Genomic DNA, 13653 nt, shown 5'->3' on the forward strand with positions numbered 1-13653 from the left:
TAAAACAAAAGAAAATATAAAAATAAAATGTAATTGAAAATATTATCACAAACTATAATAGTATATCGATGATACTAAAATAACACTGGTTTTAAAACTTGATATGATAGAGAGAGAGAGAGAGAGAGAGAGACTTACCTTAATGATAATTTCAGTGATTTTCCCCTCAGATTCTTCACTGAGTGACAACTGACTCTGAAAGGACTGAGAGAGAAAAACATGAACATATGATCTTTATTCAGAGGATTAATAAGATTAACTTTCCCTCTCAGATCCAATTGTAATGTCTGTAATCGTTTCTTAGACCTTTATCTAATTTAGACAGCCATGATTTAGTTTTTCATGATCATTTTTCACACTTTTGTGGCCATTTAACAGCTAACAGGGAACGTCATCACAGGGAACGTTCTGGCAAGGTTCTCTCAAAGTTACAAACAAACGTTCTTCCAGTAACGTTAATAGAACATTCATTCAAAGCCATCTGGTCTTTAATAATGGTCTTTAAAACATTAACATAAAAACATTATTTATACATCGTTCACGGAAATTTTTTTTTTCCTGAAATGTTTTAGTTGCACGTTCATTAACATTTTTTTTTAAATGTAACAACTTGTTTCAGAAAGTTTAGAGAACATTCAAAAGTAACAATCCCATAATGTTTGCAAAATGGAATGTTCTCTAAAATTAGCATAACCAAGAATTCTTTTTTAATTTAACTTTAATTAAGATGCTGAACAGATGCAGGTAATTCACACATGCATCTCTCATCTCTCTTACTAATGAATTCAAATAAATGCTTAATTAGTTCATTCAAATCAATGTAATCTTACCACACTACTACATATCTGTTGTGTTTGATTTAAAGAGGGCAGAATGTGAGATCTAACTGACAAATATAACCGTATTTTTCCCTGGAAACATCAATAACAGCTTTAACTTGTCAGTGCTGGCACATGACCATGGTATAAGCGGGATAATCCACGGCTAGCTGTGCATTAAACCATTTGAATGCTTCGCATTGGGTGGTTCTTTTCCTCCACGTTGTGCATTAAAATCACTTAATGCACAACTAGCCGTGGATTATCACTTACGTAGATGGGTATAAACACCTAATAAACTCATGACCTCATGAACACTGATCTGAGAGCAGTTTTGTGTTTGGATATCACCTCTTTTCTGACGCTGTTGTTCTTCTCTGGGCTGATGCCGACATGCGCTCCGCTCTGACTGGCTTGTTTGGCTTGTGCAATGAGGACTTTGAGTTGCTGGACGTTGCTGAGCAGTGTGTTGGCCATCTCTTCCAGGTAAAGCCAGGTGCGCTGCTCACCCGTCTCCAGCCCGTTCATCAGCGTCCCGGCCGGAGGGGGTTTAGCCTGAACCAGCGCCTGCTGAGGGACCACGGTCAGCGCAGGAAGGGTGGTCAACACTGAGGAGAAACACACATTTGAGCTGAAGCTGATGCTAGAAGCCTAACCTACGTGTCATGAGCGATTAAAGCGTTATTTTGGGACGGCCGGTTTTGTAGAGGTGAACCAGCGTTCTGACAGGTACGACCTTGACGAGTACCTTTACGGCCCGTCCTCATCTGATCTCACTTTAACCCTGACCCAGATTTTATTTTATAAGGTTATTAAATGTGGGCCGGACAGACAGGAGAGGACATGCTCTGTGTGTTCAAGTGTGTTTTTGTAACGTCCCGGACTCGACCGAGACAAACCCATTTCATGATGAATACACTTGCTCTTTATTGAATCTCAATGCGGTCTAGGAGGAATAAAGAGACAAAGAGAACGTATTTGTGACTTTTATGAAACATCCTCTAGCCACATGTTGGAATAATCAAACATCAGTCTGTGTGTTTTCACAAGTTCACACATACAAATAATTGGATAAGTAAAAGACTATGCATATTTGGCGTGCTGTCCTGCAGGTTCTTCCGGTGGTAATTACAGTACGTCAGCCAGGAAATCCAAACGTTCACTTTCATCCATCGACCTCAAATATGGCTTATCATTTGAAACATGTAATGTTACATGGCCACTCGCTCTAACGTTAACCTAGATAAATGTGTGCTATTATTAGGCACATTATATCCAAGTGTTTGTGCGGAGTGAGGAAACTAAAGTATAGCGCACTTCATGAAATGAAGGCGCCGGCGCGATCACTTGCATTTTTTCCTGATAACAGCGGAAAAAACTTCAAATACTCCATCGTTTTTGGTCAAACAGACAAGAGGAAATATCATTTGAAACTGTAAAGGGTTGTAAAGAGTCCAAATGCTTTTTATTTTTGGCCTTTTTGTCACTTTTATTAAAAGGGACAGTGAGATAATGATGGTGAAACTGGATCGTGAAATGCCACAAAGCCCAAAGTTTCAAGTCCAAGTTTCCCACATTTTATCAATAAATTTCCATGATTTTACCAGTCATTTGTCATAAGCATCACTTTATAGAGTCTGCAATCCAGGGTTATTATAGTAAAACTACAACCATACAATTTTTTTACTTGAAATAACATAAATGTTAACTGAAATAAAATATAAAAGAATATATTTTTTTTAAGACAATAATTTAGTTTAACTTTATGTACTGAAATCTAACACACAAAAAATTTATAAAAATATAGCTTTTTTTTTTTTTTTTTAAATGACAAATTGAACTAAATTTTAAATTAAATTAATAACTTGAACAATTGTTTATTTCAAATAAATAATTTGGGAAATAAAAAATATATATAAAAAATATATATTTATGAAAAAATATATATTTTAGAGCTGAGTGGAACTAGAAATATGTATATTCACAGTAGAATCATATAAAGTTTGATTTTCCTTGACTAAAGGAATCCTGCAAGGTGGATTTGAGGTTGTTCACTAACCGCTAGGCCACTGCCTCTACATCAATACTTCTTAGATGTGGGAATATTTGTTTAAAACCATTTTCCTGTGGCAGAAACAAATTTTTCTGTAATATCACGGTCCAGGGCTGTGGACACACTTATTTTACGGTTATTTTCTTGAATCTGTCTGAGCGAGTCGAGGTGAGGATGCTTTAAGAGGAAAGTGCTGAAGCATTTCAAGTCTATTCCGGCACACAGAAGCTGACAGAGATAAAAATAAAAAAAAGAAAGAAGGAGAGAAGGATCATTTCCTGAGACACTGATCACAGTGGTCCATCAGTGACACTGAGCCGCTTTGAATTGGAGGTCACACTTCCTGGAGCGAAACATCTACACTGGACGACTGCCCTCCACTTCAAAAATAAACCCTCAGATGGCATTCAAACCATGATCCTTTCACTTGAAAAGAGAGACGAGAATCTAAAGGTGTTGACGGATGGATGTAAAGTAAAAATGTATTGTAAATTTTAAAGGTGAAAAATTAATTGTAAATATTTTTTGGGTCATTCAGTGTCAACTTTCAGATTTTTATTTATTTTTTTTATCTGGTGAAAGAAATACATTAATGAGGAAGAAAGCAAAAATATGAAATGTCATGGATGAATATCTATTGAATAATCCACTATTTTGTGGATTGGGGTCAAAATGACAATTTTCACCAGAGATTTGGAGCCACATTTCCGGGGGGCAAAAATGACTTTAGAAAGATGGCAGTTTCATTATTTTATTTTTACGCAAAGATTGGTAGATCTTTATGGCAGAACTTTAGCAATCTGACAGTGACAGTTGGGAAATGGGAAAAAGCATTGTGTTTTCTTGCCTGAAGTTTGCATGTTTCATTCTTCCGCAAGATGACTGATGCGCCAGCTGTTAGTGCTTGCCTTGAACAGCGTGTTTGTTATTTTGGAGGCGGAGCAATGAATGGAGGGTTGTGTTTGTTTGGGTGCCGATTTCAATTATCAGCAGTTTCTCAGAAATCGCTTACTGCACCTTTAAAAAGATTTAAAAATAAAACTTCACAGAATGAAATGGTCTTAATGTCATCAAATCTAAAGTTTTTACAAACAACAACTTGGTTTCCCTGGTTACGCCTGACGGTTTATTTACTAGAGCTGTGTCTGAAATCGCTCCCTATCCACTATATAGTGCACTATTTAGGGTGTCGGCCATTTTGTAGTGGTGTCCGAATTCTGAGTGAACGACATCATTCCCTACATTCGTTCACTACTTTTACCCACAATCCTCTCTGAATTTGAGTGTACATCCGATGTACACTTGCTGAGACACTATTTCCCACAATCCAACACGATAAGGCGATAGAGCGCGAATGAAAAATAAACAAAAATGTCACCATGGCAACGGCGCACGCGAGATAGAAAACAATCATTTATAAGACCAGATGCCTGGTTATTTATTTATATATATACCGTTATATCTATATTTGAATAAACAAATGTGCTGTGTAGTGTTTTGATCTCTTTTATTTTCACATATAAATGTAAAAAGTAAATAAATATGATAAGTGTTTTTATTATCTTTTTTTTTTATCAAATAACGCAATAAACATGAAAAATACATACATACAATTGTTACATACAATTCATACAGCCAAAAAAGGAAATATTAAAGATGGGTAGGTAATGTTTATGACGAAATTGTCCGAGCTCTCTGGCGCGTGATAATTATGTCAGCGTCCGAATTCGCTCACTCATTTTCGTTCACTCTTTGCTGATGTAGTGCACTCAACTGCCATTCACTATGCAGGGATTAGTGAATGAGTGAACGAGTGAGCGGTTTCAGACACAGCTTAGGTGTCCTCTATCACTTTTTAATGGACACCCTGCAGCCAATCAGAATCGAGTATTCACCCAGACCATGGTATAAGTGCATTTAAGAGCAATAACCATTTAATTGATTGTTACGACCCTTCTTTGGCTCACAACCGTCTAGGTATTTTAGAAGGGGAACATTAAGCCAATTATGACACCTGTCACCATTTATCACCGAATGAAATGAGAACCAAGAGAGACACAACAAAATCAAGTAAACTTAATTTTACTTGAAAGTAAAATTCTTGGCCTGAGAAAGTGAAAGTAAGAGAGACAAGAGACCAAAAAGAGAAACACAAAACACACCAAAAACACTATAAACGTCCCTAAGGACGTAACATTGATCTAACATATAAGTGCATTAACTTCAGAAGTGCTTAATTCAAGCAGATTAAGATGAATTAAAATGCACAAATTGTTCAAGCATGAGCCATATCAGGACTGACCCGATGTACGACAAATGTGCCATTTAACAGAAGTCACCCCAACTGGACAGGTTACAAAAACAACTCATTATCCGAGACTCACAATGGGGTCAAAACAACCTCCATCTCGCACAAAGAGGCCTAAAAATAACAGCCCTTTTGTTTCCAGCTAAAAAAGGGTCAGAAAGAGGCCAATCCTGGGTTTCAGAGTCTCAACCTCAGATCACACGCGATCACAGGCCGCCGACAGACCAGTCACTGACCCTCTCATGCAAATCACACACACAATAGCAGAGCAAGAACTCTGGCAGAGCTTCAATCTGATTGGCTGTCTTTACTCAGCCGGTAAACAAGTGGAATCCAGTTAACATTTCAAGAAATAAAAAACACTTATTTGTAGTATTAATTTATTGCAAAACCTACCAATTTATTTTCTGCATCTGACTGATATAAAATATGCAATTAATGATATAAAAAGAAAAAAAGATGTTTAGTCAGGTGCAGAAAATAATTATTTAATTATTAATCATTTATTTACTTAATTTTTAATTTTGTACTAAAATAAAAAATTGCATATTCTAAAAAAAAAATACAAAAAAATCTGCATACTGTGCACAGAACCCATACTGCATATTTTCATAATAGTAGTATGTAAATATGTGTTTTTGGTTGTAAAAACACACTTTGACTGTAGTATTTACATTTTTATCCAAAGCGACTTACATTGCATTTCAAGGAACACATTTACATTCTTATCAGTTCTTACTTTCCCTGGGAATCGAACCCGTGACCTTGGAGTAGCAAGCGCCACCGCTCTACTGTTCGAGCTACAGGAAAGCTGTATGAGCTCCAGTATGTGTGTGTGCAGCGCTCACCAGTTGTGTTGGTGAAGACGTCAGCGGGCGCAGGGCTGTCGGAGATGATGGCCGCCGTCTCTCCTGACGCCGTTCGGTCAAAGGTCAGCGTGCCTGAAGTGGTGATCTGTCCTGATGGAGTCACTGTAACTGAGAGCAGGCAGACAGTCGTGAGCCACTCCCAGTGTCTCCTGGGAGAATTACTCCCTTTCCTGATCTTTAGGAGAGACGTCAGATGGTTCAGTATCAGAAAACTCAACGGAAAAACTCCTGAGAGTAATAACCGCCAATATTCTATCTTCGGATACTGGAACTGATAATAAGAAATCGATTTATCAATTATATTAATTCTAAACAATACTGATATGGTCACAAACCAACTGAAACTGAAAGGACCTGAACGGCATCTGACTGAAATAATATATGCAATTAATAATATTGGCAAAAAAAAAAAGATTTTTCAGTCAGATACAAAAAAATAATAAATTTTGATTTTGAATTTTTTTTTTTTATTGTATATTTTTGTAATATATACTGTGTAAATATATATTTATTATTATTATTTTAAAGCTTGTGGCGTTTCTTTTTGCAAATAAAAAATTATATTCTGAATAACCCATGCTAAGTCAATATTTAAAGTCCCCCTGTGGTGAAAATAAAGTTTTTAATGTTGTTTATATGTCTATATGGTGTTTTTAATATACTTTAAGACGAACCATGTGCAAATTCACACCATTGCTGAGTATTTTCTCTTTAAAACTGCAGTGGGGAAAAAATCGCCACACTGCAAAAAATGCTTTTCTTACTTAATATTTTTGTCTAGTTTCCACTCTAAATATTTAAAAATTCTTAAATCAAGATGGATTTACTAGGTGAGTAAAATGACATAAGCTATTATGTCCTGTTTCCTGGGGGAATTCATACAAATTAAGTGAGTTGATGCTTAAAAAAAGGTAAATTATTTGCCAATGAGGTAAGAAAAATAATCTTAATTATTACCCCGTTGGCAGATAATTTTGCTTGTTTTAAGGAAAAACTCACTTAATTTTATTTATTTTTCCAGAAAACAAGACTTAATATCTTATTATTGATCACATTTTGGTGATCAAAGATGAGTTTTAAGGGATAAAATTACTGACTACAGGGTTTAAAATACATTTTATTTAGTCATTTTAGTTTCATTTAGCCGCAAAATGAATTCACCCCCTGCACTCGACAAAATCAGAGTCTGGTCACAGGAGACGCAGTTTCGATGGATGTTTATATCAAGTGTAGGTGGTAATCTGAGATCAGTTCACCCGAGATGGGTGTTAATATTGGGTGTAAGTGAACAGAAACAGGGGAACGAGGCTCTTACATGTTGCTCCTGGAGCCAGGGTGATGTTCTTTGTAGACTGAACGTCCTTCTTCTCAGGAGAAGCCGACCGCTCATTGTCCTTCTTCCTTCTTTTATACGGGACGAACAGTCTGACGGGGCCCGTCTGTGGGGCACCAGAGCACAGGATGAGTCTCTAGAGCGACATAACGCCACAACTGAGACTCCAGACATTACTAATTACCATCGTGATGTTCTCCCCTCCGAACGGCCCGTCTTTGGCACACTGGAGAACGACAGGCAAATGAAGATTTGAGTTATATGGGATAAAAGAAATAAGCAACACTTTTGAATTTAAGATCGTCAAAAATAAATAAATAAATAGCTTAAAAAAGAAAGAGAAGCCCTTTTTTTGCACAGATTTTTGCACAGTTTTTTTTTCTTCATATTATTAGTATATATATATATATATATATATATATATATATATATTGAATCATCTTTATTAAATTTTATATAATTATTATATTAATATAATTTAAATATATACAGTATATATATTATATATATATATATATTTATAAATGTATACATAAAACTACTATTATATAAATATTATTAATATCACATAATAATAATATATAAAATCTAATAAAGATTATGAGATTGAGTCACTCACTGTAGACAGATCATATAATTTATTAGTATTACATTTTAAATATTATTTTAAATATTAAACAAATATATGCTTTTCTATAATATATATATATACATATAATTAAATTTCTTGTTTAAATAAATATCTTTATACATATTTTATATTATTATTAATATTATTTGATGTTATAATACTAGTTTACATATATATATATATATATATATATATATATATTAATTCATTACATTTATATAGCGCTTTTCTTTACATAGAAGAGGGAAATCTCCTCAACCATCACCAATATATATTGAGTATTTAAACACAACCATAAAAAAATATTTTATTTCAGTTGTAATTTAAAAAAAACAAAACATTTTTCATCATTAATCTCAGTGTGTGATAGCCCAGGTCAGCAGTGTTGTAAAGATTTATGAGATTGAGTCACCATGTCACTCACTGTAGACAGATCGTCACAACAGGCCGCACACGTACAGGACGCTGCGTGAGGGTTCAGGATACGCTCCTGTCAAAACACACACACACACACACACACACACACACACACACACACACACACACACACACACACACCAGTCAGCTGTTCTGCTGAACGAGACACTGGGGGATTTTTTGGAAAGAGTACGTACTGTGTGTGTGTGTGTGTGTGTGCGTGTGTGTGTGTGTCTCCAAAGGCCGGTCTGACCTGAATGAGACACTGTAGAGGTCGGCCAGCGTAGCGGATGCTTCTCTTCCAGTCTTTGCTGCTCGCTCGCCCCGACATACTCTCAAACTCCGTTGGGGTGAACCAGTTATTATTGTGTCTGATACAGCGCCCTTTGCCCCCTGCCATCACAGGTTAAAGGTCAGTCATGTTAAAACATTTTGGCTTTTTTCCAATTCTTATATTATTCATCCTAAATTGTAATTAGTGTGTATTAAATCATGGTACATAGAAAATAGATTTTAGATTAGTGGATTCCTAAAGTTGGCATCCGTGAATGATTTTTTCGTGCTAAAAAAAAGTTTGGGTTACACTTTATTTTAAGGTGTCATTGTTACAGTGTAATTATATATTTAAGCACTGAGTAATATTAATTAACTACATGTACTTACTATAGGGTTAGGGTAGGATTAAGATTTGATTGAGGGTTAGTTGCATGTAATTATGCATAATTTACTGTTATTACTATAGTAAGTACATGTAACATATGTAACAGGACACTGTAAAATAAAGTGTTACCAAAGTTTGCGATGTTTCTCGTTTGACTTTTTGAGCTGTAGAAAAATCAGTCACAAATTCAATATGGCGATACCCTGGCTGTGTCCTAAATCACCCCCTATACCCTTGAATATGGCACTCTTTGAGGGAACAGCCAGTTGTAGTGGTGTCCGAAACCGTAGTGGACGTTATCTAGTGCACTCATTCAATTCGATAATGCAACCGATATACACTCAACAGCTAGATAATACCCATAATGCACTTGTGACGGTCGTGCTGAATGAATTCCTTTGTCTGACCAGAAGATGGCGCCGCATCTGAATCATCCATCCATACGTTTTCCAAACCGCTGGTCCAATGTGGGTACAGCGTAATATCATAAAAGTATATAATCCTTAACTGATTATTAAACTGTTTAATTAAGGTTTATACTGCTAGATTCCATGACAGAGTTCAAGATCAATCTTTTCATAACTACTGGAGCTGCCAGTTTACTAAACCTCAGATGATTATTAAACAGCAGAAACCGACACACTCAGTGTTTTGAATTCACTCACTCGTTTTCAATCACTTCCTCAAGTGGACTATATTAGTGGAGTAACGCAGGGAATAGTGAACGAGTGTATAGGGGGTGATTTCGGACACAGCCCCTGAATAAGATACAGACACACATCTGTATGTGTGTGTGTTTCAGTAGTCATGTGACGCCCTCTTGTGGCGTACCTGATCCCAGTCTGTTTTTGTACAGAATCCCACTGGTGTTCCTGCAGCGCACAGGAAGCTCGTTGTCGTAAACTGACGGATCCCAGTTGTACTTCGAGCCGTCTTTATCGTGTCCAGATGTCAGAGGGGTGTTCGGGGTTTGAGGACCTGAAGGGAAAAACAGACACACATAAAGATATACTGCATTACATGTAGTTTGAGATTTACAATTTAGTTCCTAAAACTCAAACGTACCAGGAGTCATTGGTGTTGCGGTGCCTTTCAGCCCTGTGGCGTCGACGATGCTCCCATCCGTGTGCACCACGATCAGTGTGGCCTTCTGGGTACTCAGACTGTCTCCAATCTGAAGCGTGGTTCTGCCTGTCTGCACGAATCCATTGAGAAATATTACATTTGATGTTATTATTTTGATCCAAAACAAACCTGTTCTTACGTTTACTTCACACATTAACTAAAAATTCATGTACTATGGTATTACCATGATTTTTTTTAGGATGTGTAAAAATGGTTTTATCATATATGAATAGGGTAAATGAATATAGGAATCATAAAGTACCACGGTTTGTTTTATCTGAAAATGTTCAATAAAGGAAAAAACAAAACAAAAAAACCCCTTTAAATAGTGAAAAAGCTAAATAAATTCAGCCAGAAGAAAACTACAAAAATATAGTATAAATATAGTACTAAAATGCATCATTTTGATATGTATACATTTTCAGATTTATAAAACATTACAGTAAGGTTATAAATATTACTAAATTATCATAAAATCAACCATGTTTAGACATCTTAGATGGTTTTATCGTTGTATATGAATATACTAATCATACAGCACAGTTTTTTAAGAGATTTAATAGAGGTTAAAAACATCAAATGGTATTTTAAAGCCAGAAGAGTACATACATATACATAAAATACATAAATATAGTAATAACAGTACTGTGGATTGGTTTATTTGAAAAGGTTCAATAAAAGTAAAAAAATCAAATAGAGGAAAAGCAATAAATAAATAAAAATGCATGTATTTTCAGATTAATAAAACATTTCAATAAAGTTATCAACATTATTAAAGACCTTATTTATTCATTATACAAGTGTTTAGTGATTATTATTCAAACAAAACATTTTTGGACATCTAAGATGGTTTTATCATGGCAGATATAGTAATCATACAGTACCACGGTTTTGGTTTATATCAAAGTACCATAGTATTATCACCAGACGCCATCACTGTAACATGGTACTGCTATTAATCTGGAATAGTATGACTTTATTCACAAATAAAATTTGGGTTTTCTTCTATTTTAGTATTTTACAGGATTTAATATATTCTGCATAATTTTTCGTCAATTTCCTGACCTTTTAACTTGAAATCAGTCAGAATATTTATTTACACGGAGATGATAACGGTATAGTTTTCAAAAACTTGCACTTTGAAACCCGTTTTCAAAAGTTTGTTTTCCGGCCCCTAAAATGCCATTGTCGTGACTCGTGTAAATGAAAAATGATTTTTTTTTTTTTTCCTTTTAGTTGACAACGATGTCTTGTAAACGGCCTCTTAGTTTCAAAGTGCAAGTTTTTGAAAACTATACCGTTATCATTTCCGTGTAAACAACAAAAACGTGAATGTGTGAAAACAGTGAGGTTATGCGCATGCGTATTACGTGTTCAGTTTATAGGCGCGTAAGTGTTTCTTTACAAAGTGACATCGCCACCTACTGGCCTGACATGAATAATACAGCGTTTTTACTCGTTTTCATGGATCCGTGTGAATAAGGATTCGTTTAGACCACGCTTTCGTCTATACGCGAAAAACACAAAGGAAAAACGTTTCTGTTTTCAGTGCGTGTAAATGTCCTCTGAAATGAGACTCTTACGAGCATGTGTTCAGGGATGGACGCTGATGTGGAGACTGTGGATGTGTAAACGGTTTCATCTGAACTCTGAACGTGAACGTCCCCAACAGTGACGGCTGTGACCTCTGCAGAAAAAACACAAGCTTTCAAACTTTATATGACTTTGGGTCGATGACAATACTGAACCACACACACTACACACTACACACTAAAAGTTTAGAATTAGGAATATTTCTCTAAAAGAAGTCTCTTCTGCTCATCAAGGCTGCATTTATTTGATAAAAAATACAGTAAAAACAGTGAAATATTATTACAATATAAAATAACTGTTTTGAATGTATTTTAAAATGTAATTTATTCCTGTGATGCAAAGCTGAATTTTCAGCATACTCCAGTCTTCAGTGTCACATTGTAATATGATAATTTGCTGATCAATGGTACTTATTACAAAAACTATTAATAATGGTCCTTATGATCAATGTTGAAAACAGTTTATCTGCTTAATATTTTTGTTGTAAACCGTGATACAGAAAGTTTAAAATAACAGCATTTATTTGAAATAGAAATCTTTTGTAACATTACAACACTGTCATTTATTTTTAAAATAATTAATTTAATGCGTGCTTGCTGAATTAAAGTATTAATTTCTTGTGATATCATGTGACACTGAAGACAGGAGTAACGACGCTGAAAATTCAGCTTTACCATCACATGAATAAATAACATTTTAAAATAAAATATTTCACAATATTACAGTTTTGAATGTATTTTTGATCAAATAAGTGATTTGCAGATTATCTTCTTTAAATGACATTTAAAAAAAACGTAATTATTTTTTTTTTACTGGTATTATTTAATCAGTAAATTATATTTAGTATAAAGAAAATTAAGGCTGGCTGTATTAAGATTCTCAGTAACATAATACATATTCATAATGGTGAAGAAAAAAAATAACAAAAGGGAAATACAGCAACTACCATGATGTATTCTATGAATACTTTATAGTTTAATTAAAAATAATAAAAGTCACAATGCAATAATCTTAATGGCCCTAAAAACTAAATGTATTTTCTTGCTAAATGCATATTCGTGCACCGTGTTATTTACATGGTACTCCAAGGTATTTTTAAAAAAATACCATTGTACTTTTAAGCAGTTGCATTCGGCTTCTAAGAGTTTCATGTTTCCTCAACAGTTATTTATAATAATAATATTAACGTTGGTTAAACAAGTCTTATGCTGATCATCAGAGAATAAATGTAATTAAATGTATGGTGGGTTATAAAACCGCATAATGTGCACCAAAATGGATTTTCATTGTAACCGATAATCAGCTGATGCGCATGCGCACACTGACCCGCAAAAGCCGCTTCGGCATCGTCTGGGTTCGGCAGGGATTCGTCGATGTCGATGTTTCCCGCTTCTCCCATCACAGTCATCGTGGCGACTTCGCCCTCCGATTCGGTATCCGAACCCACAGCCTCTCCCGCAGACGCGCTGTCGGACGCGTCGCGCAACGCGAGCTTCGCCGCCGGTTCATTCGCGTCCATTTCAAAACAGCGGCGCACGAAAGCAGCCGAAATTATCCGAAGGATTGTCGAGAGGCGCACGTCCCTCGCGATTTGTAAACGTGCAGGTATCCAAGAAGCGCTTAGTCAACTTGTACGAATAGATTATTGATTTATTAAAACGATTTTATCTTCGGGTATAAAAGAAAAGAAAATGGTTGCAGGATAATGGCTTCCGAGTGCCTTTACTGGGGACGGGGATCAACACAGGAAGGAGAGCAAGCGGAAATTACCGAATCAAAACGGAAATTACCGAAAGAACACGACGTAGCACGAAACGACTATTGGCAACAACGTGATTTGCAGTG

At 35.5% G+C, this 13653-nt stretch overlaps 1 protein-coding gene across 2 annotated transcripts in view; it reads right to left on the reverse strand.

Annotated features, from left to right (window-relative positions):
- deaf1 (DEAF1 transcription factor) overlaps positions 1–13565 on the reverse strand; it is a 16474-nt gene extending 2909 nt beyond the window's left edge. Inside the window, exons 1-11 of one of the 2 annotated variants that reach the window (XM_084095770.1) lie at positions 13135–13565; positions 11799–11902; positions 10156–10285; positions 9922–10068; positions 8683–8822; positions 8425–8502; positions 7566–7607; positions 7364–7487; positions 6028–6156; positions 1170–1426; positions 139–204 (exon numbers count right to left, since the gene is read on the reverse strand). In XM_084095770.1, coding sequence (XP_083951896.1) covers positions 139–204; positions 1170–1426; positions 6028–6156; positions 7364–7487; positions 7566–7607; positions 8425–8502; positions 8683–8822; positions 9922–10068; positions 10156–10285; positions 11799–11902; positions 13135–13327 — 1410 coding nt within the window. In that variant the 5' untranslated portion in view covers positions 13328–13565. The remainder of the gene's footprint in view (positions 1–138; positions 205–1169; positions 1427–6027; positions 6157–7363; positions 7488–7565; positions 7608–8424; positions 8503–8682; positions 8823–9921; positions 10069–10155; positions 10286–11798; positions 11903–13134) is intronic. The other variant, XM_084095771.1, reaches the window with a different exon arrangement.
- Between the last annotated feature and the right edge of the window lie 88 nt (positions 13566–13653).

The sequence above is a fragment of the Abramis brama genome (genome assembly GCF_963993115.1).
Source record: "Abramis brama genome assembly, chromosome: 20".
NCBI lineage: Eukaryota > Metazoa > Chordata > Actinopteri > Cypriniformes > Leuciscidae > Abramis > Abramis brama.